This window comes from Anas acuta, chromosome 2, assembly GCF_963932015.1.
Source record: "Anas acuta chromosome 2, bAnaAcu1.1, whole genome shotgun sequence".
NCBI lineage: Eukaryota > Metazoa > Chordata > Aves > Anseriformes > Anatidae > Anas > Anas acuta.
Window position 1 is genome coordinate 62988406 of NC_088980.1, and position 27687 is coordinate 63016092.

Consider the following 27687-nt stretch of genomic DNA (forward strand, 5'->3'; position numbering starts at 1 on the left):
TATTTTTTTTTCTTTCTTCTTCCTTCTAAGGACAGAGTAATGACCATATATTTAAGATTTTTAAAATATGGCTAGATTACCTTGATTTCAGAAATCAAGCTGACTGGTGTTTTTTGTCTTTCCTTCCAAGCACCATTAGTCTCACAATGTTTTGAGGGCCTTCAGACTTGTTACAGCTCACCCTCCCCATCCATTAGCTTACCCAATGGTAGAGTTCAGGAACCCAGTGATCTCTGAGAACTGGGGCCAGTCAAGCTCGTCAGTGAAAGCCATGGGGAGGTTAGCAAATGATTTCTGAAAGAGAAAATTTTAAATCAGCCTGGTTTCATATTCACAGCCCCAAACCAACAATTGTAACAATAGGTATAGTGGTAATTATTTATGCACGTACTTAAGAAGTTGAGTCTTGCATGACAGGCATACCTGGGGCACACAGAGGTGGCTGAATTGCATCTATTGGCACCCTTTGATTTTGGAGGGGTCCAAAACTCCCCCTCAGGTGTAGCACATGCTGCAGGTGCACACTGTCAAGACAGCAGCTCTTTGCTGCAGCACTGCCCTGCCCAAAGGTGGGTCCACCTGGACACATGAAGAGTAGACAGCACGGTGTCCCCAGCCTCTACTGCAGATGGAGGGGAAGGCATGGATGATGCTGAATTCAGTCCAAACTCCCTTGCTCTCTCCAACATCATAAACGATGAGCATCCAGCTTTTAAAAACCTCTAATTGGTCCTTACTGCAAATGTCCTCTTTTCCTGCTTTTGCTCTTTTGCTGGTATTACTCCCTAATGCTTTTTTTTTTTTTTTTTTTTGGTATTTATTTTAAGTGACTGCCCCTGCAAAAGCCTCAATGCAGATGCAAGCTTGGCTGCACATTCGAAACACTGTGCCCAGTTCATCTCCACTTTGATTTGTGAAAGTGCCAAAACTGATGAAAGGCGAGAAAAATGGCCTCAAGAAATTGTGTTGCTGCACAAGGACAAGAACATGGAGTAAATTTGCAGCTTCTCCTAGTCTGGACTAGGCTCACAAAGACAAATGCATAAATCCAGTGTACTCGAACTGAAAAACTGTTGATGAAAAAGGTAATAACCAAAAGAAGGTCAACACATAAAATAAGAGAAATTACAGGCTGGTTTAATCGGTGTAATTCATTAGCTTCATTTTCTTTTAAATCCATTGTAGGGTTTCCTTAAATCCGCACTGCTATCAACAGCAAGCAGGTTGGAATTCTTCCTCCAAGAGGGTCAGAGGTAACTGAGAACTAAATCCTGGTGTCCCCAAAAAGTCCTCATTCTCACAAAATTATCATTTATGTGAACAGGAGTTTAGCTTGAGTATATGGCTACAGGCTTTGTATGTAAGAGGCTGGAGGAAGATGGTGGGAAAGGGGAGGAGAGAAAACAAGGGGGGAGAGAAGGGACGAGGGGGGATGAAATCCTAAAGCTGAGCTCTGAGAAGCCTGATGCAAGCAGATGCCAGTGTAAAGCATGTAACAGCGTATTTGACCTACTTACGGTAGATCTGCATTAGTTACCAGAGTGAAAATGGGTCTGGTTTAATATATTTCAGTTGATTCTCTCTCATATATATGTGCATATGTCCTTAGCTGTATCTGTATATGCGCACACACACATACACATATATGTACACACACATACATACATATTTTAAAGACTGGAGGGAACTTCCAAACCTGCCTTCTTCAAATGTGATAGCTTTGTGTACAAACAGGCCCTTAATCGAAAGGCTAAGCAGAAATGGAGGGGTACAGCACTGCCATTTGGCCATTTGGAGTATTTGCATTATTTAAAGGCAACTGAAACATTGAAATAAGTGACTTAACATAGAGAACAAGCTGTAGATACTGTCTCTTACCAGTCACAGAATGTCAGCATGTATGTGTATACAGAGAGACCAAAAGAGATTAAATATTTTTTTTAATCAAATCCTTCTATGACCAAGCCTCTCATTATTTCCATTAGCACTCCACGATAATGTTTTCCTTGGACAAGGCCCACAGTAATTTTCAATTTTTTTTTTTTTTCTTTCTCCTGCAAACTTAGCTTAAATATGAATTAGCCAGAATCTAGCTGAGTTGCAAATGGCTTTGAAAAGAAACGCTTGAGCCCAGAATTATAGCTGCATTTGAAAACTGTATGTACGTTTGGCATTGACATTGCTCCAGCAAAGCACTTAAAGCCAGACTTTTCAAGATATTTCAGAACTGAAACGTGAAGATGAGTATTTAATGGAAATTTAACAAGAATGCTAGACCATGAACTCACTGGGTTTCAATTTGGAAAGCACAGTCTAACAGACTGCATTTTGCTTAATCTCAGATGCAAATGATGTGACCCACACTAGAGATTGTTCCATGCTGACTTTTAGTTCAAAACTTCTGAGCACAGCCTTGTTTAAATACCATTCTTTATGCTATTCTGGCTGAGAAACCATGTTTCAGCCTACGTGTCATATTTCAGCAGAGAATGATTAGAAAGTTTTTCCAACCTAGCTTCAAATGCTGTATTTTAGTCTCAAATGCTCCAGACGGGTCTCACTTTGAAGGAACCTTCTCACCTCCTAGATGTGTCCCAGCTTGAGATACATCTCCCCAAACCCTCCTGCTTCTCTTGCACCACGCAGCCAAAGCCATGGCTGATGCTAAAGGCATGCACCAAGCTGTGCTGGACAATGTTATCTTAAATGGAAGACTGCTCAGTGCTGCCACACCAAGAGGTTTTTAAAATACAGCCTAAAAAGGACCCTGGAAACGTAACGCTCATATGAGCCTTTAGAAATGGCAGTTGCAGAAATTATGAATGTGCTGAAGTAACCCTTAAATTGAAGGAGAATTAGGTGTTTGTTTTTATAGTGTTTTTAATGATGTTCAAAATCTCTTTATAGCATTCAGTAGCTCAGATATCATTCTACGTATAAAAATAAGCAGACCTTAGAGCTTGTGAGGAGAGAGCATCCTATCTTTTTATAAACCACGTATTGCATTTATACTTTCTCTGTAAAGTTGCAAGGGATATAAATGTGGAATTAGTAAAATTTCCTTATTTCCTCCTTATTTCCTCCAATATACAGCATCTTAGTCATCACAGTGCTAGTTGGGAGAAACTTGCCTGCAAATCACTGGATTTAGAAAAAAGCTAGAGAACGCTTTTAAAAAGATTTTCACAGATCAAATTGCTGTAATTTCTAACAGGGGGAGGGAGGGAAAAGAATTCAAAGAGATAAGTGATCAGGATATCCTGAACTCACTTTTAACTCACTTGTAAAGAAATTATGGTGGGATTTTTTATTTTTCATGGGAAATATATAGTATGAACCATTATTTAAATGAAACCTGGAAATCTTTTGAGTTTGTGGGCAAGTAGACATTTTGTGGATATAGTGGATTACAGATAGATGTGGGAATTATTTTTCTCTTTATTTAGCATGAAATAGAGATCCAAGAGTGTTTAAATGCATCTTCCTAGAAAGGGTATCTCCAGCACATTTATAAATGTATTGCTTTTATCTCCAGATAAAATGATCTCTAAAATGAGATTTAAATGTAAGCTCCTATCCCAGACGAACAACAGAAAAATGCTGCATTTAGTAGCTATTTGGAAGTCAATTGTAAGCAGATGGACAGAGCAGCAGGAGTGCAATATCTATTGCTAGACACACTAGTGTTATTAACATTAGCTTTCCACAAAAACCATCATCCACAGACAAAACCAACAGTATATCTTCTGCTTTGTTAAACCTCATAAAAAGCATGTCTACTGCATTAGTCTTTATTTTTAGTGTCACAATTTTCACGTCAAAGGAATGAGCATTCAGCTCAGTTCTTGCTGAACTTTTCTACAGGAGAAAGGGCTGGTAAACCCAAGACCAGTTGACAAGAAGGAAGCTAAAATAAGGGTGACTCAGCCCCTTCTTACATCTGAGTAACTCCCGCCCTGTAATTGTGCAATGACTGTTTGGGGATTTAATGGTGTGATGGGAGGTTGAGGACGGAGCCATGTGCTCTGCTGCTTCCACAGGAGCATGCAGGCAGGTATCCTCAGTGATGGTCCTAAGGTTATTTTCTCAGTGTTGCTGCACCTCAGCCAGATACTCATAGGGTAGATTTTGAGACCTGACAGCACCATGTTGGTCAAAAACATTGCAACTGAGGTACCTGTGACTTCTCCTAAAGCTACACAGGGTAGGTTTTTTTTGTTGTTGTTGGCTCTAACTTTCAGATCTGGAGAAATAACATGTCTATCTGAGTATAGCTTTCAAAGATGTGTCCACCTTGTAATGAATACTCTCCACGGTGAGTAGAGTCTCCATATGCTTTTGGGACGAAGAAAGTACTCTAAGGGAGATGATAACTTTATTTGTGACTGGTTCCCAGCTTGACAGAGAAATCCAAAGCCCAGTATAGAACAGCTTTCCATATAACAGCTTCCCAGCAGTGGTCTATGAGAATACAGAGCAGGGATCTGAATTCCAAAACTGTTCAGCACCAAATTAGGTGCCCATCTGGTCACTCCCCTGCTGATCAGCCAGTTACCCAAATGACGTCCTGAGCCCACTTCAGTGAGAAAATTTCTCTTTCGTATTCTTATTCTTCCCTTGTTCAACTTTGCTGCTCCTTTGCATGGTAGCATAATCAGGAGAAGCACCCATTTTGCAGAGCCTCTTAACTGAATTCTCAGCTTCTCTCTCATAAAATTATTTCCCCACCTAATTAGCTCTAAAGCAAGAATTAACAGCTGCTGCTGATGTGGTGCTGATTAACAAGAGGGCCTGCAGAATTGTTAAAGTGCAAATTTTACTTTACAGTTGTATATGTAAGCACCTGTATATGTGAACAAGTGTAAGGATAAATATGAAATATAAAAAACAGATAAATATATAGAAAATAAGTAACACAATATTAAATTTCATAAATTTGAATTAAGAGGCACACAAAGCTTTCCCTGGAACATGGTAAAATTCTTGGGGGGGAAAGCCTTATTCGGTATTCCATGCAGAGGGCTGAGATGCCATTGAAATGGAAATTAAAGCTTTGAACTGACTCTAATATTGACTGTAGAGGAAGCCATCTGATCAACTAATTTTTCAATGTGTCTTATCAAAGAAATTTTGGCAGAATCAAAGTGAAGTATCTTGATCTTGATAGCACCAGTGAACAACAGGTAGATGAGGCTAACAAATTATCCTCATAGAGCCTGAACATCAGATTATTGCTGTGGTCCCAAACTGAGGATGGTTTCTCTGCAATTAGGACATAGACACTCCATGCTCTCTCTGGTCACAAAACCAGCCCTAGATGTACTCAGAAATTCCCCTCAAGGAAGACTTAGTACTGAGAAAAAATGGGTGCCTATTGACCATGAAAGGTGCACTTTGACTAGCTTCAAATCACACTGCTAGCTCTTGGCTTTTACAGGGATGGAAAACCATGACCTGCTGCTTTAACCCTTTCATTTTTCCATTTTTCAAATGGGAGACAATGAGAGAGAGAAGAGGGAAAGCAGACGACAGGAAGGAAGGGACACTTCTCATGCAGACATTTCTCTGCAAAGTGTTTGCATGCAACAGTACTCCCCACTTTCATTCTTCCCTTGCTTTGAAGAAATATCTGGAATAATTTTTCAAATGCTCAAAAATAACTGTTTTCTTTTTTAATTTTAATTTGTTAATTAAACCTACACATGAAGGACATTTGCCAACAGGATTTAACACGAGAAAGAAATATTGCACCTACAAGACCCCAGAGCAGGGTAGGCTGCTGCTATTGCTATTCCACACACACAAAGAGTGAGACACAGAGGGCAAGCAAGAGAAGGAGGCAGCAGCAAAGTCTGATTTAGCTTAGAAATTTCTTTGTTAACAATTTTGTGCACAGGTGACAACTTTCTTAGTTAGGGTGAGCTGCAAATTAAGTAATATTTTAGAGCTCAAACACTTGTTCATTTACAGCGCTGAACTCTGTATCTCTGCATTAACTGTTGTATTTTTGCCAGGTCAGTAAGAAAGTTCGCGAACAGCTGTATTTAGCTTCTCCGGTTCCTGGAGTGATGAAGAAAACCTAGAGGGAAATGTGTCTGTCCTCACTCATTCCCCTGGTGCAGGGCTTTAGCTCTAACTTAGAATCACGGAACCATGGAATCATTTTGGTTGGAAAAGACCCTTAAGATCATCGAGTCCAACCATCATGTAAAGCTGCAAATCCACCACTAAACCATGTCTCTAAGCACAACATTCACACACCCTTAAATACCTCCAGGGTTGGGGACTCCATCTCCCTGGGAAGCCCCTTCCAATGGCTGACCACCATTTCTGTGAAGAAATTCTTTCTGACATCTAATCTAAACCTCCCTTGACATGACTTGAGGCACCCTTCCTGTGGGAAAAAAAAAAAAAAAACCACTTCTCCTTTTCCAGATGGCCCTTGCTCTTCCCAGCAAGCCAGCCAACTGGATTTTAATACTGAGAAAAGTTTTTGGATTTTGCACAGAGAGAGCCACACAAGTTGCTCAGTGTCCATCAGACTGTAACAACGGGCACCAAAACCCACTTTGTGATCTGTTCTCCAGCTCCAGACCTCGAAGCTTCTGGCTCTTCATGCCATGACCAGCTCTCGGTCCATGCAACTAGTGGACCAGCAAGAGAAGACGAGCAAGTTTCAAGGAAGAGAAATGCCTTCTAAACCCTCAGATATGTGATAATAAAATGCTGACTAGTCTGAAATTATTGTTGCCTACGTGGCTCTACCACCAGTGTTACTGCCAGAATCATCACCATCAGTGTTATTACTGTCTTTATTAGACAAGATAATATCAATTACCATTAGTGCTAATTTATTATGCTCATCATCAGCTCTGTCATCAGTGTCATTCATCTAATTATTGCTCATAAACGTTTAACAAAGAAAAACAACTGCTAATTGGCAATATTTAAATCAGTTCAGCTCTGGGAGCAAAAGAGGGAGAATGCATGAAACTCTCAAACCTCCAAAAGCACCATCACTTCCTGAAATTTTGGAATAAGGATTGTTTTCATGAAATTTTCAAGATCACTTTTCCACAGAGGCCAATGGAGGAGTAGCAGGTGTTCCCCAGGGATAACAGGCAGAGGCAATCTGCTCATCCATGCAACAGGGCCCTCATACAGGGAAAGACAACAGTCCTCCCTGGCCAGGGAGCCACACCAGCTCTGGGTAGTGGGGCTCGTGGGAGTGAACAGCAACAAAGGATGGGAGCATGCCTGTGAATTTCTCTCTCCCCTTTCCAATTACTCTTTGCTTGAATGATCTTTTCTCCTGTTATATCATTCACATCAGTGACCTGCAACAGCTGAATCTCAGCGTAATTCACAGCCAGGCACATTTTGTTGAAATGGAAAGTGTTGGAATACTCCTCAAAGATAGAAGTCACTGTGCTGGTGATACTCTACCGTTGTTACAGAAACCATTTCCTTTAGGACAAGTCTATTGCAAACTCCTGTGTGACCCCCACACATCTGCAGACATATTTGTGCAACAAGCCTCAGAGCCTGCATGCTCGAGTTCCCCATCCTATTTCATATATGCCAATGATGAGGGAAAACAGCCCCAAACACGTATTTCAAAACCAGACGCCTCGATCCGTGGCAGAGGGGAGAAAGCAAGCAGCAGTTTTGACAAACTGGGTGCAATTTCTCACCGCTGACATCTGCGTGACGGTCATCCACTCAGGGGGGATGTGGAAATGTGCGCCAGCTGAGTCTCCCAACAGCACAACACCTTGTGAGTCTGCACCTAATAAATACACTTGATTAATGGCATGAAATGGCCCTGGCAGATATAGCACCCCTGTAAGCACAATGAGGCAGAGCATGGAGAGCAGTGCTTGAAGAGCAGCTGATGGAGTCTGAGTACACCACCCTTTGTATGGCCAAAATGTTCAAGCCCTGCAATGGGATTTTCATACCACCTGCAGAAAAAAAAAAAAAAAAAAGAAAAAAAGAAAAAAAAAACACATACTAAAAGGCAACCCTAGGGCAACACCTGGGTACTGGGCATGAATACATGAATAGCAGGGAGAGAACTTGCTAATCAGAAAAAAAAAAATCTTCGTTGTACTCAAGGATGTTATTTCAGCACAGGCTCTGCTGTTCAGCCAACATTTATTTTTACTACCTATAGAATATGTATGAAAGATACTTAAACATTTAGTTAAATGGGATTACTCAGGAAAGCACTCAGAGCTCTTTATAGCAGGACTTGGTGGTGGGTGCACTACTCACACAAGCATTTCTGCTGGAACAATCTGGCAGTTTGGTAATTATGTATATATTATATATATATAATCAAACTTCTTCATAAATTTGAAGATTGCCTTTCACTGAAAAAAGTTGGAAACGCTTGCCAGGCAATGCCTTACCTTCAGGGCTTTGGTGCAAATGTCAGGCAAGGTGAGCAGCCAGTGGTGGTTTAGTGAGGGTGTTCTTTGTGTGCGTGCACACTCCTACACACCCACACTGCTGTCTGGGAGATAAGGTTAGCAGAAGCACTGCTGGCACACCAGTGGGTCCACCTGGGCACACATGGACACCCAACTGCTTCCTCAGTTGGGCTCAGTCAGAGGCAATGACTCCATTTGCTGGTGTCCCTGATCTATGTATTTCAACATAATAACCACACGAGCTTTTAACAGAATATTACCAGCAGCCCGTGCTGTTCACAGGTTCTTTCTGCCTATCTTCAAGATTAAACAAGAAAAAAGGATGTGTGCTATTTTCCTTTTTCATAAAGTTGTGAAACCCATTTTCTTTCCCCTACATTGGTAATGACCATGCAAATACTAAAATATTTATGAAATGAATACAAAATACAAATTGCTTCTTGCAGTGACTGTAAAGATTCACCTTTGCAGAATTTCTCCTCATAGGGAATTCCATCCTTTGGATCCACACCCTGTTGGAGGAGAGAAAAGGCAGATGAAAGTCTCTATCAAGTGCCTGAAAAATGCTAGTACAAAACAGAGACTGAGAAGTTATGTCTTGAATGTTTGCCTGTAGGAAGCATTGCATCATAACAGCAACACTTTCCATTAACTTATTAGAATAAGTGTGTATACATTTTAATTATAATAGCTATAATTTAAATAATCATAAACATCAATAAACAATCTCTCATATCTGCTTACTCTGTTTCCTTATAGTTTAATAAATACAGTTTTATTACTTGGAATATCCAAGACAGTAAATACATGGAATAATCCAAATCAGTTGATAAGCCAGAATAATAAAAAATCCACCCATTTATGGACTAATTCAAAAGGAGGGAAAAAAAAAAAAAAAGAGGTAATCAGGAAAGAATTTGAAAAGGCAACTTCTTTTACTTACCCATATGCCATTGCAGTTAGAGTCGCTTTTCACATCCCAATTATCAGGACTAAAACAGAGTTACAAAAGATATACAGTGTTACAGAAAATAAAGAAAAAAGAGGCTTTGAAGGAAATCAGATCATTTGTGCCATTTTCTATGAAGAATAGCAAATAATTAGAAATTCCTTTCTGCACAGAATGGTGCTTATTTTCCATTTAAGTCCAGGAGAGGTAATTTTTCTTGCAAAATGAAATATTAATTTGAAGTCAGTACAGGAGGATGTCAAATGCAACTTACCCACTCAGTTTGCATTTCCACTTTGGAGAAGTGAATGGGGACGGCTTTTGCAGAAGACCTGTCCTTTTTTCCCCGCCCTTTTCCTTCTTTTTGATTTTTTGTTGAAATTCACCAAACCCCTGACTCCAAATTCAGTGCATGAGGGCTGGAGCACAGCCTCCCTCTTGGCACTGATGACAAGCATGGTACGCACAAAACACATCAGATTTTCACCCCTCAGGCTAATACACTCCCATCCCTGGTCTCAGTCATCCCCTCTCATCTCCATCACAGTGAAATTAAGCACAAAGCAGTGGTGTCCCCTCCCGGAGTTTTGCCAAAAACAAATATGGAACTCATTCTTCACAATACCACAAGTATTAGAAATAATTAAATTATTTAAAATATTTAAAAGCTTTACCGTCTGCCAGGGTACACGGTTGTGTTTCTGTCATCGCAGTCTCTGCCTCGCCAGTGATAGCCCCGCAATGTCTAAAAGACAGGAGAAGCACGCAAATAGGATGGTCATTGTTACCCTGGCACTTTGAATTTAAGGTATCTAAAATGAAAATCTAACTCAAGGTGCAGGAATAAAGCCCACTAAATGGGTTGTATTCCAGAACCTAAGCTTTAAAAAATGACACCTTGCACACTTTGGTGCTAAAATAAAACAAACTGGCAATTTTCTTATATATTTTTTTTTAACTTGATGTTACTTTACCTCGTTTAAACTCAATAAACAGACCACTTTGCAGCAGAGCAATTTGCTTTTGCAGGGAGCCCAGCTTTGTGTGTACATCTCCCCAAATGACATAAATGAATGATTTTTTTTCATCCAGAAAAAAAAAAAAAAAAGAGGAAAAAACTCTTTAGATTTCACTCATTTTCACATGAATGAATAAGGCTTTGCAGAAAGTAGGAGGAATCTCATATACATTCTCATTATCAAGGGATTATTGTACCAAAGGAAAGGCTTTGCTTACTGGGAAAGTACTAAATTTATCTCCATCAAAATCTTCAAAAGGTAGTTTGTTTCTTATGACACTGCAAAAACAAAAACAACAAACACCGTGTTAACAGATGGAAGGAAACCTATTCAGGGAAAAAAAAAGAAAAAAAAAAAGTTCAGAATAGATGATAGCTTCCATGCTCTTCACAGCTCCACATTCATTTTTAGTTCTGTGCTTGTACCTCAGCAAAGCGATTCTGCCTAAAGGAGCAAATCCAGATTTCTTTCAATATCTGCTGAGTGAGCACCAGAGGCGAAGCTGATAGACTCCTGTGTAGCTGCGATATTGAATCCTCAGTGTCTAGAACAAGCTGGGGCATCAAATCTGCAGTAAAAGTAACTATCACTTTTGGACATAAATACCAAACTCAGCCTGGCACATCTTGCAATCTGCTAGATATGTAGTATTAACAGAAATCTTCTACCTGGGAAAGAACTGCAGAATGGGGTTTTATGATGATGGAAGCCTTCTTCTCTGACAAATAAATGGCATACACTCATTCTGATATGTATCCTTCATCTCCTTATGCCATCTCTCTTCTGTTGTGACAGGCCTAGAAGACTTGCCATTTGCATACCAAGTTGCACAAACAAATGTTTATATTGTCAGGTAAAAAATATGCTTTAGGAGAAATAACCCAGATGATGTCCTTGCCCTTTCTTTGAACTCTGACTCTAAGCTAGCAGTGACATGAAGCTGTTCTTATTTCATATTAATTGGTATTCCTCACAGAGTTATGTAGCTGCTGCTTGCCCTCAGCTCAGTAGAGTATGGCTTCTGGAGTTGAGCTGTGGGCAGCACAACTTGGTGAATAACACAACGGAGACATTTCTATGACTCAAGAAATCTCAGGAGAAAAACAGCTCACACTTGGAGGTGTGGTATCTTTGTGTGTATGAAGTGAGGGCTCAGCCCTACATAAGAGTATATTTGTACTCTCAGGACTGCTAACTATATGTATGCAAATATTTTAAGTATTGCAAAAGCACAGGGATTTCTCCAAGCACTCGCACCTGCCTGAACCCTCTGCAAGCCCCCTTTGTACTGCCTGGACATTGGTCATGTGAAGAAGGAAAGAAACAGCAGTAAAGCATAGGGAGATTTGTTAAGCTGAAAATTTTCTTTTTGAAAGAAAGGAATGTACCATACTCTGTTACTGGTTGAGGACTGAAAACTCTATACGTACTATTTAATCTTCTCACATAGGTTAGCCAGAAGAGGAAAGGCACATAGATTTGAGAACCTCGTGGTGCTTTTCTGGAGGGGAGGAAGATAAAAGATGAATACATTAGTTCATAGAGGCCGCATGGCTTGGGATATTGTAACAGTCAAATTCAGAGCTACATCATGTTTTCTGCCTAACAACATCTGAAAACACCAAAAACTCCACTAAAGATGCTACATGCCAGAGGATTTGAGGATTTAGATGAGACACAGCAGTCAACTTTGGGATTTCAACTGAACATTTCACAAACCAACAACGCTTATTTTCAGAAAGCTGTAAAGCTAAATGGAAGAAGCTCTCATGAAGCTGTCTCCTGTCATGTACCAAAGTTACTTTTTTCACCTCTCATAAAAACCGCAGTTCTCATGTTGGATAAACACAACAGTGTCTGATACTTAGTGCAGAACTAGTGAACAGGAGCACACATTGAGACTAAAAGGCTGGTTTCTGCACACTTGGTGGGGAGCTTTGGATAAGCCAAAACTCAAAAGTAACCCCAAAAAGGGGAGAAATAGGAGGATCCAGTGTTTGCATAGAATGTCCTTGATTTTTCATGAGATTTTTTTACTTGGGAATCTCATAACTAGCTTTTATCTTGGCCAGCCCTGCAAGCTGTAAAAGGCAGCTGTTGCAGGATAAACTCTTTCATCATGAGTACACCATAACTGTGGGCCAATCCAGGAAGCTTCAGGAGAGAAAGAGACCTTCCTAGTTAACTCTCAGGTTACAGAACACCGTGCTGCATTGGAGATCAACCCCACAAATGTGCTGCTAATGTGGTTTCATAAGTTCAGGTGGTCTTTAAACACGAAGGGTGTTCAGGTGGCCAATAAATACAGAGGGATAGTCAGTGCACAGTCTAATTAACTGTACTCACTAAGGCTGTATTCAGCATGTAAATATGATGCAGTTGAGCAGGTGGACATACTCATTACTTTATGCAAAGGAGGGTAATTATTTATATTGCCGTAGCACTTCTATCCTTGGGCCAATCCCTTGTGTTACACACTTTGCATACACAGAAGAAAAGTAAGATGGTTCTTGTGCTAATCAGATTACAACCCAAATCTAACATAAAACAGAATGCAAGTGTTGGATACAACTCTGAAGAGGACACTGAAAGGCTGCTAATTGCCATAAGGGGCAGTAACTTCAGCATATAAAGTTCTGAATGATGGAGGGCTCTGAGGTGTCACTGCAGGGCAGAGGCGGCACGGCCCTGCAGCTCCAGCAAAGGCAGGAAGGTGTTCGCTTGGATAGGCAACAAGGAGTGTTGGAGATGAGAGTCCCACTCTGTTCAGAGCAGGAAGAAAAAAGGAGGACTCAGGGGAGCCAAGAGACAAGAAACCTGCAGAAAACCCAGGTTAACTCTCAGCTCTGTCAAACTCAAATGACATGGGGAGACAGTGGCAGGATGAGGGGGGAATGGTTTTATACTAAAAAGAAGGAAGATTTAGGTTAGATGCTGGTTGGAAATCCTTTACTCAGAAGGTGGTGAGGCACTAGCACAGGTTGCCCAGAGAAGCTGTGGATGCCCCATCCCTGGTGTTCAAGGCCAGGCTGGATGAGGTCTTGGGCAAGAGGAATGCAGCCCTTCACTTCACACTTGGTCCTCCCTCTGCAAATATCATGCTTTTACCTTGCTACCACATTGCTTGCCATCTAACCAACCACATAGCTTAGTGGCACGATTTTAGTGGAGGTTTTAATTCCGTCTCTTCTACTGTGCAATGACAGTGCCCAGCTGTGGAGGGTGTACATGCCTATGCACATATGGCCAGGTAGGCAGTGACTGGGAGGCACAAAAGCAGGATGCCAGTTTTCTCAAAGTGCTTTGCAAACCAAACCTCTGTACACCTTCCTGGAAAGAAGAAAGAAACCACTTCCCCCACTTCCTCCATGTAGGACTAATCCCAGGGCTGCCTAGAAAAACACTAGAGGCTCTTAAAGCTTTCCATCATGTTAAGATTTGCGCTGTCTTCATTTGAGCTGTTGGCTTCTCACTTCAGCCTAAATCACAGCAGGCAAAGTCTTTGAAGTTAAGGCATCCAGAGCCGAAACTCTGCCAGAAATACAAACTACATGGCTTCCAAGAAATAAATTAATAAAGCAGACCTCCTTTTATTCTGCTCTCAGGCTTCACTTAAAGTTTACCCTTCGCTGTAAGTAGAATAAAACCTTTCCTGCCTTTTTCTCAGCTAGTCATGAAAACTGCTGCCAACTAGAGCTCTGTTAGCTTCAAACGGAAACAATCCTACAGCCCCAGCAGACTTCCCAGCTTTGGCATGATGGTGTCATGGGAGAAGTATGGGTTATGCTGAACTGGGCTTTGAGGACTAGCTGCAGAAGTTGTCTGCAGCAGCTGCTGGGTCCCCAGCCTTTGTGTCCTCACAGTAAGCAGGGTGTAACTCTTTGACTCGGCTTACATGGCCTTAAAAGGCAGCAAAGGAGCACAGGGATAATTTTTGTGTGCACATGTAAGAGAGAAGAGCACAGGTGAGCAGACATTCCTAGCCAAACCATGCTAAAATTGCAGAACATGTCTTAGGGAAGAGGCAGGCTACTTTCTTTGAGTAGCCTGAGTGGGTGAGCAAGAGGCTGGTTCATGATCTGCTGTGCCTTACAATTCTCTTTTGGCTCCCTCTGTGGCTTCCCACTTCTCTTGCTGCAGAGGCGTGAGTTACAGGCAACATGTAGTCACTACAGGACTGTACGCATGGAGCTTACTCTCATTAAATGCTAATGCCACAACTCTTCTGCCTAAAGTATTTTTTTCTCTGTTGTTGCTGAAATATGCCTCTTCATGTCTTCTCCATCCATAAGAAAAGTTAGTGCTGGAGGTGCTTACAGTGATTAATAACACAACTTTTTTTCCAATACCTAGTAGCATTCCATAATGACATTTCAGTTATTATTTTAATTGGTTTTATATATATAAAAAAAAAAAAAGCCCCTGATGTTTGTTGGTGTTTGTTCTAAAGCAGTCAGATGGCTTACTACATTTAATGAATGGAGATACTTATTAGATATTTTGGATTGTAGCCTTTTTCAACAGAACTCTACATCTGGAAAATACCTTTTCTTTTTCCCAGACCTACAATGTTCTTAAGAAATGCCCAGTAAATACGATGGCCCTGGCAACCAGGCAGACCTCCCATTCTCCTTGCCAACAGCAATAATCACTTCTGTTTTATGCACACATGCATACAGCTGCCAAGCAGAGCTGGGGACAGTTAGCTTGCAAGAATCTTTCCAGAAAGCTGGGGGGTCCTTTCCCCAAACACACCACAGTACAAAAGAACCCAAAACAGTGGCTGTGGGAAGAATGCACAGATATTACTTGTTGTTTCCCTCCAATATGGGCCAAAGCTCAAAAGAGACCCAGTGAATGCTTTTCTATCTTCTCTGGCCTGGATGCAGAGATGTCCTACCACAGGCATGGGGTTCTCGGATCCTCCAGCTTTCATCACACATTGCCATTCTGGGCTATGGGGCTTATGCAGGGCAATACACACTGTGCTCTCCTGGTGACATTCCTTTCTGCTTCTTACTATATTGCTTTTCTGGGTTTCAGATGAAATTAACTGCAACCCAGGTGAAGGGGAAGCTGCAAGAGAGTTATGCCCTTAGTGTTATTTTAAATTTTCTAGCTTTTAAATGTGTTTCTAAAAGGATCATTTCAAGAAACACACTAGGAATAACTGCAGGAGAAGCCCAAGCAATGACATGCTATTTGTTTTAATCTGAACTGACCTCATATTGTGCAGTTACGTAGGCTTAGAAATACACTGAAGCCCAGCTCCGCCACACTGTATTTAGCCAGGGCACAGCTTGCTCATCCTTCCTGCTGATAACAGGCAAGTAGGAGCTGAAAGAGGCCAAGGGCACAGCAATAGAGAACAAGGAGGCATAGAGGCATTGTGGAGCAGCTTTGAGGACACAGGAGAGCGTTAGCAAGTTGGAAGAGACCCCATTGTGCCAAGAACCAGCCTACCTTGGAGAGCCCAAAGGACATGGTATGGATGGCCCATGGAGGCCAGCCACAGCCTGACACACGATGGATGCAGCCTGGCATGCCAAGGGTAGAAAAGAGAAGGGATCGCCCTCCTCATTCCAGCTTGTGGAGCGCATGCAAAGGAGGTAAGGAGCCCTGCATCCTGAGAAGCCGCAGTTGCACATCGATCCCTCTCCATCCCCACACCTGTGCCCAGGCTCAGTCCGACAGCGAGGTCCTCCTTGACTCAGTGTCACTGAGTGCTGTAGGCATTAGCACATGGACTTGGGAAGGGGATTAGGAATGGCATGTAATTTGAGTGGAAATCTCAAGCCATCGGAAGCACAGCACCAAATAGGAAGGAAAATGAATAAGATCCTGCTGCTTGCTGTTCTGCAGGAAATGAGACCCATCTCTCCAGTGCATTGTTTACTTCTCTGGCATCACAATTTGGCAATTGCCCGAAGGCTAATTAGGCACCTCAATTTTCATTTTTGTGAGTAGCATCACAGTGAGGGTTGAGGAAGAAGCAACATCAATAATTTCTTCACAAAGAACAAAAAACGTTTGCTCTAGGTTAAGTGCATGAAGACAACTGGAAGCAAACTCTATAGCTGAGCAGACTTTCATAAATTAGAATAAAAACTGCTCTTCTCTTTTCTGCCACTGAGAAGAGATCTACTATAATCTGCAAAGCTGACGGAGGCAGAAAATTTCCAATCCCAGCTTTCAAGTTTAGAGGCACAGAAAGGAAAAACTAAGTAGAATTTGCAGTTAGGCCACTGCCTGAATTTCAGACAACTCCAAAGAGCACTCACTGTGCTCTGAGGCAGCAAGGCAGCTCATGAGACTTCCCCCTACAAATGGCCACAAGGGCAAGGCAGGGATAGCAAAGGGGAAGCTTGAAATGAGGAGGAGCTGAGGCTCAGCAATGATAAACACTGACAGAAGTTTGAAGGAAGGGTGCATCTCTGGGAGTAAGGTCACAGCACAAGGCTGAGTGGAAAATACCTGACTTTGAAAAAAATCTAAACAAAATGTGTATATGCTTGTATTTTTCACAAGTGAGTGCCTCAGTGCGGAGCTGCACTATGGAGCCAACAGATGCAATGTCCTCAGCTGCTGCACAGATTTCCTCTCTATAATCTTCATCTCCTTCTTTCCAGTCTCACTTGATAGAGATGATCCTACGCAAGCTAGGAGCAAGTCAGCATCCAATTCTATGATGATCAGATGGGTTCACAATTAGCCAAAATAAGCAAGGACCTTGATAAAATGCAAATACAGTGTAAAACACCCTAGTGCCACTGAATTCTTACCAGATCCTTGGAAGTCTTCAAAATCCTTTTTGCTTTCCATATTGCAGTACTCAGTCCCACCTAGGAAAGCAAGAAAAAAGAGACAAAATAAAACAACAACAACAAAAAACACAAAACAAAACAAACAAACAGATCAGGTTCACAGTATCTCAGCATTTTCTCCCCTTTTTTATTTTTATTAGTCACAGCACAAAAATGATGTATGAGTTCACAAACGCATCATCTTCTACTTTTTATTGGACTAACAATCAATTATCTGATCACCCAATATGAAAATCCATTGGCAAGAGTTCATTTATTTTGCTCCAGGGCATCATTTATTTCCTGAGGGATAGTCCAGATCAGGATATGAATTTCAGCTTTTAAACTGACTGAATCACGTGAGCTGTAGAAAACCAGCTTCTCCATGATTCCTGCAGAAAAGTAACCCATTCGTTAGATGGTCGGAAAAGGGTTATGTTTGTGTTGCCTTGCTGTGGTAGAGTATGGTCTTGCACACATGGGGGCTATCCTCGTCTGAGGTTCATCCCAGCAGAGAAACAGCCGGAGTGCAGGACAAGAGGGAATAACACCTGAAAGGCAAATCTCCTGGTTGGACTCTAGGAATGTCATCTCTTCATTCTGGGAATACCTTTCCTGGAGGGAAAGTACTTGCTGACAACAGCAAGAATTGCCTTACTGCTGGGTCATATAAAATTGCATTGAAGCACTGTTTCGGGATTCTTTCAAAATGAGGATAATTGAATTTAAACAGAAAGGAAGAATGGGAGGACTATTGAAAACAGGGCTAGAAAAGACCTTGGAAAGGCATCCTTGAAAATCGAACATCAGTTGGCCATTATGAGGCCATGGAACACAAAGACATCAGCTACCAGTGATACCTCAATTCCCCAAGCTCCCCCCCAGGTAACACACGTCCTCCTCAAAGGAGGAGAGGAAATTTCTCGCAAAACACACCAACTGCAAGTGCAAGGGACAGCCAGGAACCTGCGGCCAGCAGGAAGATGGCCATGCCATGTACAGTGTGGCAGGGCTGTGGTTGAACGTGCACCATCTGATGGTTACCACAGCTGGGGACTGCCAAGCACTGAGAAACGTCCCTGGGGAGCAGCAGGGATACCACACACGAGGAAACCCTGTTAATATGACAGACAGCAGCTGGGTGCCCCAAGATGATCTCAGCTTGCAGATTTGTGTGCAAACTTCAGGCAAAAGCATTTGCTTTTGGTGAATTATCATCACCATGCTTCCTCCTGCTGCTCCATTCTCCTTTTTGGACAACATTATTCCATCTCAATGATGATAGATCCCATATACTGTCCTGCTTTTATAAGGCTATCTTGGCAAACAGTAATATCTATGAAGACTTGGTCTGCATGAAGGCCACTGCCTTTTCCCTCAGCATTTAGCTCAAAGAAGGCTGAAAGTACCGCTCATTTACCCTCATTCAGAAAAAAAGAACTGCTTTTGTTCTGTGGGCTTTGATGTTTGGCTTAAAAAAAAATAAAAAATCAATTACTTCTGAAATTCGCTCAAATGGAAAGAAAAAAAAACATACCGGTGTGTAACAAATATATTAGCACTTTGATTCTTATCAAAATGGTTAGTAAGGACAAAATGTTCTGTCAGAAGATGACCTCTCATCAGTTCCTCCTACAGCCCAGCCTACAGTATAAAGTACTAAAGCATTTCTAAAAGAAAGAGAATATCCCTTAAGTGACAGCACCTTAGTGAACAGCGGGCATGCCAGCTTGGAATATTAAAGCAGCATATATTTGCATTTCAAGTAACCATTATCAACATTTTTTACCGTGGATAAAATTTAGCATGTCATAATAATTGATTTAGGCAATCATCAAAGCAAATTAATTAAGTGAGAGATTCAAGGGTCAAAAATTTATGGTTAACAATAGAAAAGCATAAGGAAAAACAAGAACAAGCAGCAAGGAACACAGACTTCTAAGTGCTTTATACACATGTAAACCATCTTTGTGTCTCTAGTCTTATAAAAATGTGGGTATGTCACAAATAATAGATGAGAGATGCTAGGAAGGAGCCAAGATAATGTTTTCTAGTTCCATCCCACTGGGCAAGTTCTGTCCCCAAAATCAAACATGTATCTTGCATTTGCAACAGTTATATTGTGTGTGCTGCCAGTTGCTGTCTTTTCTGCAATAAAAGACATTGATGCTCAGATGAGGAAACTGGCTTAAAATAGAATACAATGTATGAAAAGTTTCCAGGGAGGTAAGGCTCATCAAACCCTTTCTGCTGGGCAGGAAGGGAGAAATGTTTCCTGCTCTTGGCAGCAATGCATCAGCACACAGTTTAGACAGCTACAGCAATACAGTGCTGAGAAAGTGTAAGAGAAAGGACAGGACTGGGCTCCCAGGGCTCTGGCAGCTGATGGACATGGGTGTGCGGAGCCTAGACAGCAGCCAGCCCCATCCACCCAAATCAGCTCAGCCTGGCCAGCTGATTGCTGCCGTAGTGCATAAGGTGGCCATGCCATGGATGAGGCTAGGATGTGGGGTGATCACTGGGATTTCAGTCGCTACCTTCCTTTAACGCCCTCCACAGAGCCCTGGTATTCCCAGCTTTATTATTATTATTATTTGTAAACAGATCTATTCCTCATCATAAACAAGTACACAAAGCAACTTTAACTGTCTCTCATTTATCATCCTTGTTAGCTCGCTCTATCCTGGCTAGATAGGAGAGCAGATATTTACAAAACATTCCAACAGTTCCCTTTCTAACTCCTTTTTATCATCTTTTTACCAGGAATAGGCATATCAAGGTACAAAAACATTGCAGAACCCGTTAAGCAGCACCAGCAAAAATGGGATTTGTTCTATAGCTCCCACCTTTCATCCTGCAGAGGCTTTAAGGGGAATCATTACAATGGCATGGGACAGACAAACCAAATAACACATGCTCAGAAATCAAAATAGGGACCTTCTGTGCAAGCCCAGATCTAAAACATGCAAGGCTTGACTCAGAGCTTTCTCCTCCACGGAGAACTAATTTGATTTCCAGCCCTTTTAATCCACTTGTTTCTTTTAGACTTGGACTCTGTGTGTTCTGGGAGCCACATTTGGATTTATTTTTTCTCCTTGGCCTCTGCAAAACACAGAGCTGGCCTCCATGAGCAACACCTTGACCTCACACTCTTGCCTGCCATTCTCCTGCCCCAAACACTGGTTTCTTTCACGGAAGGTTAGGATTCTGGTGTTTTAGTTTTGCATTTTATTTTCTGCTAATGAATGAGAGCAGAGACAATGGTGAGAGAAAAGTGAAAGGGGAGAAACAAGTGCTGCCTTCTTTAGCTTGCCTGTCAGATGTTTCTTCAGGGCTCAGTTCTGACTGCAGCAGAAACACTTCATGTTTCAGAAGGCTTTGCCTATCTCCAGAAAGGAGATCTGGCTTCCCAGGACCCTAGCCCACCTGCCAACATCTTGCTTTATGGCCTATGGCTGCAAAGCAAGGAAACAGGGCACAGAGACAAGATTTGCCTTTGGCTGGCAGCTTGGTCTCCTCAGGAACACAGAAGCACTCCCGCCCCACAGCTTGGTTCTGCCCCACCACCTGGTACGTGTTTTGCGTTTTCACTCAAAAAGGGAGAGGAATGAGAGAAAGTAGTAACTAGTAGCAGTGTTTTTATTCAATGAAACTCTAAACAGCTGCTTTCCCTAGTCAGACTTTGTTGGCTTCTAGTTTGTAAAATCTGAGCTGTAGCTGAGAGATCCCAAGCTGGAAACCTAGAAGAGCATGCCAAAGACCTCTCTTCATTTGGCTGAAATGTGTGTGCATGCACTTGCTCGGATAGTCACCCAGGCAGACATGAACAGTTTTGGACACTTCTTTATGACCAGGACTGCCACTCTCAATCTAGCCCAACTGTTTGTATCCTTTTCTTTTTTCATAACCATCTTTTGCAAGAGGCTCCTAGCAAGGCCACGGACAGATCCCTATTCAAATGTGTGAAATACCTTCATTTTAGTTCTCATTTCCCTAGAAACAAAACTTCTGTTAACTCCACTGCATTGGCTTTGTAACATGACCAAAGTGCTCAGACAGTCCATGTCACCCAGAAAAACTATGAATCCCAGCCACAGTACTCAGATGCAAGCTGCACAACCAGGCTTGCTGCAAAGATCAGGCTGCCCACAGTAATGTCCATGAGGGATGTGTCTTTTGTTTTGTTCAAAGTGAAAGGTCTGACAGTGGGGACATGAACCAGCACCAGCGCTTGTGGCAATGAAGCTTACTTTGGTAGAATAAAATGACATTAGCATAAATATGTATATTTTTGCTGATACAAGATGACTCCCAGTAAATTTCTGCTACTGGAGATGAAGCTAAAGTCTGCAGTCACAAGGCCTCTAATAATCTGGAGCAAAAAAGGCACTCTGAAGGGCAGAAAGAAGAATGAAAGCTCCTTCCAGCACCAACTGTTCAGGAGACTGGCAGCAGCAGGACACCAGTGCTGAAATCAAGCCATTATTCTAGCCCGAACAAAATCAATTTAAGTATTGCCATTTAACTGAATAGTCCAGCTGGCTTAACACAATCTAGGGAGAAATTGAGATGAGCTTCCTGCAAATCTGCTCCCCACCTGGACCAGAACATAAGGATGGCTAGCAGCGCCAAAACCTTCACCCTATTTCAGCCCTTTTCACTTGGTGAAGGAAAATCCCTGTCACAGGACCCAGTGCAGAAAGTCCTCCACCATTGGAGTTGATGAACATTTTTAGCTAAAACAATATCCTGTCATCCTAAACCAAGTAGCTTGGATAGATGTAGCCACTGGCAGCACTTCTGTGCAGTACTGCAGCCATCATTAAACTATTCTCTGTTGATGCAGCTTTAGCCACAAGGCATGTTACAGCAACTGTAGATGCTGCCCAGACCTCAGCTGCCAACGGCAAACCTACATGTCACTTCAACTGCACCATGTTATTTGGCCTCCTGACTTGGAGGAGTCCCCAGAGCCACTTTTCTCATACAAAAGGGAGAGGACAGCCTCTGGTAGTACAAGAAACATACAGCGGGAGAGCCTACACTTGCACCTGCCTTTCTAGCCCTGGTCTATAGGCCACTGGTGGCAATGAGGTGGGGTCACGGGACCCCACACCAAGTGAAATCTGCTCACAGCACTGCACAGCCATGCTGGTGATCTGCACCAACACCTCATCATCCTTCCACTTCTCCCCACCAACATCAGGGTCTGCTCCCAAAACGACCCTCTTTCAGGCCTGGGGCTGCCCTGCCAGGCAGCTTGCTGATGAGGCTCTGCCCTCCAGCTCCTTGCTGAGAGCTTTGCTCCATGGAAAGAGAGCAGTGGTTTTTATTCACAGTTGGAGCCAAGTCTCCTAGAATAATCACAGAGCACTAATGGCTCCGGGCAGGTTGGCAAAAAATTAATTTCAGCTAATTTGTCAGAGACTGGGGAAGTGATATAGTGCATATACCACTTACATGGTATGCAACGTCTCAATTATGCAGATAGTTTGCTGGGTCTCTGAAGACATGGCTCTTTCTGTGATACATGTGATTTCGACTAGAGCAACATCACAGAAACGTATCAAAATAAACTAGATTGAAAAAGCAGCTATGTGTTGATATTTACCATGTTAAAGACAATTAAAACCAGAACATTATACTGCTTTATAAGGGCAAGTAGCTCAGCTTGCATTTCACTCCCTTTGCCAGTACAAACACAATACTAATTCTTGGAAAATGTGCATCCAAAAGTCTAAATGAATAAATGAAGTACCTGAAAAATCGATATTGTTGAACAAAGCAGTCATTAGTATTAAAGTCTTGCTCAAATACTTGGTAGGGGACTGAGCCAGCACTTGCAGGCTCATATAACTGAAGTGATCAATCAAATTACAAACCAAAGGAGCAAATGTGAGGTAAACTGCATTTTATGCATCTGTGTCTCTGACTGTATATTAATTTTTTTTTCCTCCACCTGTAATTCATCTTTACCCAGTCTGACTTGTCATGGAATTACTGTGGGCAATTTATCAACCACTTGAGCATGAATTCAGAGCCCTGCTCTTCTCCCATCTTGCTGTGCTGTCTGGGGGCACCAAACGTGCTAAGATGGAGACTAAAGCCTGGGTAAAGAAATCATTTTGTTAATAGAGCTCCCTTAATCCTGGTGAGAAGCAAATATGCCTTGACAGAAAGTAGGACATAACCACCATTTGGAAGGGAGAGCTTTTCCTGATGTACAGCCACAAAGCAAAACAAAACAAAAAAAACAGGGAGGATGGGTAAGAATACCCTGATTTTGGTGCAAAGATTTATGACAAACTCCTAAAACTGGCTAAAAAGCTGCCCTTGCTTGCTAACACATCCCATTTCCCCTTGGCTTGGCCTCTTTTGTGCCTGTGCAGGGCTAGCTGTGACCTTTAGAAATTGCCCTGAGCTTCACGGTCTGCCAAATCAGGAAAAATTTTTGCTTACACGGAGAGCCCAAACCTCTCTTTAACTGAAGTTCATTGCCTGCATCCCCTGTCACCCCAAGAGGTGGCTTGCACTTCTGCCCCAGGCAGAAGTCAGGATGCAGGATGGTTTCAACTTCTTTTTGTTCCCCTGACACAAGCAAGGAAGTCCATATGAAAAAATCCATGTCTGGGGCTGGCACTGCAGTGTACGTGCAGTCATGGGTGCCACAGCTGTCCTCCTGCTTGCTCTGCTACACTGGGAAAGCCTGCTAGGCTCTCACCTCCAGCCTGAGGACTCCTAATTATAACAAGAACAAAAATGGAAAAAAAAAAAAAAAAAAAGAGACTGTACGGTCACTGACAAGGTCTCTGCTGCTATAACAAGTGAAGAGGAGGAAAAAACCTATGCAATTATCGGGGCAGAAACTCTTGGAGACTAAAGAAAATTTGTGGGATGAATAAAGACCTGGCTGTCATTAATAGAGCACCTGCAACAGGGCAGATCTGCTGTGCTTTGGGAAGGGTGGAAAGAGCCATGAGCTGTTTTACCAGTTCAGATGGAGAATTTCTGAAGAAACATGTTTGATGAAGTTTGGGCAATGTCATGGTTGAATCAGGTCAGCGTGGGCCCTCTCTTCTCCAGCACACATTTTCTTTCATCCCTGCCTGGTTGCACCCCTGTATATCTTTATGCTAACATGGTACAGGGCACAAAAGTCATATGGGGCACCCACCTGTTATAACATAAACGCTATTGTCATTCTTGGAATACAAGCGTTTCTGCAGCTCTTAATATTGGATGAACCACAGCTCATTGAAGCCCATAAAAAGGCTCTCACTGATTTCAGTGGCTGCTAGGCAAGACCCTGTGTAAAAATACCTTATGCAAACCTTTAGAAATCAGGGAGGAATTTATCCAGATGCAGCAAAAATATTTCCAAAAATAGACTTCTCAGTGAATCACTTGTGTTTTTTTTTGACATTGCCAGACAGCCACTATTGCTGTCAGGTTTCAGTGCGAACTGGGCTGCACGGTGACTGAAAGCAACCACAACAACCAAGTGTATCTGTTTGCACACCTGTGCATGTGTGTTTGTGTCCTAGTGTCACGGAGCTCTGACACACAGTCAAGTCCCCATGGCATAATAACCATCCATCCCCACTGCTGTGGGGATGCATACATCCCTAGCCTGTGGTAAAAGGTTGTGCAAGTTAGCTTAAACCTCTCCCACAGCAGATCAAGCCAAGTCAAATAACCCCACATTTGTGGTGGGAAGCTAGGGCCCACGCAGGCTGTCACAGCTGATCAGACAATGCAGGATAACTTCTCGTGCCATGGTAACGTAGGGGTATAGGTGAACTGCAGCTGAGTATCAGCTTGGGGGTTATTGCGCTGCTTAACAATAAAGTCTGGGGATAATGAGTTTTTTTGGTCTACTCTCTGTCTCTGACCAGGCTGGTAAAAGGAAGGTTGGCACTGCAATTCCCACTTCCTAACACCTACATTACTGACACTCCAAACAGCATGCTGTGTACCTTCCATTCAGACAGGCATTTTCTGAAAGCATCCGTATTAAAAATGTTGATTCCCCCTCCCCCCCAAACAATACACATGGCCTGAAAGCCTCTGTACTTCTCAATCCCAGCTTAAGGAGCCGTCCACAGCTCACAGCTTTGAAAGAAGTCAAAAAGCAACTCACCTTGGGAGGAGGGTAAAGATGACAAAGTGGTTGTCCTGGATCCTGTTTACACAGCCTCAAGGAATGGCAGACCACATCAGCATTCATTTCCCTGTCTATGCTAAATGAAATGGTGCAAAAAGAGAGACAACTATGTTCTATTGGGTGCTTGGAAGCAGAAGCTATTCCCATGGGAAGCTAAATCTCAGAACTACATGACAGCCTCAGTACACTTCATCATAGCCCATAACCACTGCTCCGTATACTGTTAGACTCTAAATAACTTTCTGCCATGGTATCCTACTCAGCATTTAAAACTGGATGATAAAAAAGCACTGAGCTTGACATGCACCTGAACCAAATACATTATGACTCTTCTGTTTTTTAATCAATCAAAAGTCTGACAAAAATTTAAAGGTTAAAGTTAATGCATATGCAATTTGGCACATATGAATGTTCAGTCATTAACTCAGAAAAATAACCAGAAATCCTTCAAAGATCCTTAACCTTTAATCACCAAGCGCAAGTGCTAGGACTGTTTCCTTCTTTTTGGGACACACCTCTGGGCCAATCAAGAATTAAATTAAAATGTTTGATTGGAGCACTTCTTCCTGTAGGCACTTTCAGTCCCTTGGCTAGTTTGAAAAATAAAAATAAAAACCCTAGGGAGGGAGAAGGTCTAACAAAGACTCTGTTAATTAAACTAAGAACTTTCAAAGGGGAATAAAATGATCTATGTTATTTTTCTTTAATCACTTACATTACTTAGTGGGCTTCCCCAAGAGTGTGTATCAAGGTCAGGGCTAAGAGCATGTAGGGGCTGACAATTAGAAAGCTTGATTAAAGATAAAACGGGAAAATGAGAGACAAGTGTTAACATAGTGGGACTCTGTCGAACCTGTCTTGCACACACAGGTTATTCAGATTCCTCCGTCAGCCAAACAAGCTGAATTTCAAAATGTAATTACATCAGGTGGGCCTGATCTGAGAGGCAAATGCAGCATGAAAGTGGTTAGCAGCAGTAGCCTGTATTTATTCACTCAGGAACAGCTGTGCCAAATACCGAGCTGGAATTGCTCTCAAGCATTTCTGCTTTAGAAACCAGGTGATTTTAGGAATGAAAACCCTGCATTTCAATCTGACGGTGCATCCATACTTCTGAAAGCACAAACTAAGCCAGGACTCAAGAAGATACAGGTATACTTACAGTTCAGCTATGTGAGGTCCGTAAAGTTCAGCAAGGACGTAACAGAAACCTTGCAGTTTTTCTAGAAAACATAAGTTTTTAAAGTAACTCAGCACAGTGAAACTGGTTTTATGATAGTCAAAAAACAGCAGGATTTGCTTTAGGTGAATGATGATTTATCTAAGAGAAATGCATGTGACCCTGACTTCAGCATAGAACCAGAGAATGGGTGAAATTCTGAATTTCTGACCTAGGCTGGGACATGAAGACCTTCTCTGGCTTTAGGCAAACCACATGGAAAGGACTGAAAAGGATAACAAGCACTTGCTAAATGTTTGGAGTGTTGCATCATGTGAAAGCTGAAACAAATCATGTATGCTGCAGCATTTTCTGAGCAGTTTAAGCAAACTGTGACAGGCTTACAAGAGGAAAGAAAACAAATAGATAAAGTGCAGCAAGCGATGAAGGACTTCACGCTACTGCTGGTGCTGCCTCCGTGTCTCTGGGGGATTTTGCAAGGTAGAAGATGCTGTTTTGTATAGAGCAGGAGTAATACCATTCAAACAAATATTTGACACTTTGCATGTTGGTCCCTTTCACAGTCTCCAGCCATTTGCTGTCTCAGGGGTCTTTTTTGAATCTGGGTGCAATGTGCCCTTCATGCCCTGCAGAAGACAGCTCATCAGAGGTTTCTTTGAGGTACCGTTGTAAAAAAGCAGCCCCTCTACCACTTCACAACCCCTGGGAGAAGACTGTTTCCCAGCCTGAGCAGCCAGGAGCTGGCTAACCATGCACACATCCTGCAGAGGAGGTGCTATGCCCTGCCTGGGCAGCACTGGTGCTGGTAGGAGCCACCAAGAGGCTGGGTTGCACCAGCAACCTCACACCTGGTGAAATTCCTGAGAAGTCATTTCTTCTTGCACATCCATGACCCTGGCTGTACTCACCCCAGAGAAACGAGAACATGGCCCTGGAAGGTGCATTATTTCCCCAGCACCCTCCTACTCATTCAGTGTTGCAGACAGCTCTTGTAACAGCAGCAGCTGATTTTTCTTATCCCATGCCAGATGTTTTATTTCAATCAAGTTATTAGCTTCATTTCTTTGCCTTTTTTGCTACATAATTCCTCTCTATTGGCTTTTTAGGAGCTATCTGTGAGTCAAAAATTGGTCTCCT

General features: G+C 42.3%; 1 protein-coding gene across 1 annotated transcript in view; it reads right to left on the reverse strand.

The window, feature by feature from the left end:
* Positions 1–27687, reverse strand: part of AOAH (acyloxyacyl hydrolase) — a 73358-nt gene that overhangs the window by 28451 nt on the left and 17220 nt on the right. The window contains 10 exon segments of the mRNA XM_068670438.1: positions 203–294; positions 7695–7789; positions 8899–8947; positions 9379–9427; positions 10059–10129; positions 10621–10681; positions 11834–11904; positions 17186–17245; positions 25347–25446; positions 26533–26593. Of these exon segments, the coding sequence (XP_068526539.1) occupies positions 203–294; positions 7695–7789; positions 8899–8947; positions 9379–9427; positions 10059–10129; positions 10621–10681; positions 11834–11904; positions 17186–17245; positions 25347–25446; positions 26533–26593 (709 nt within the window).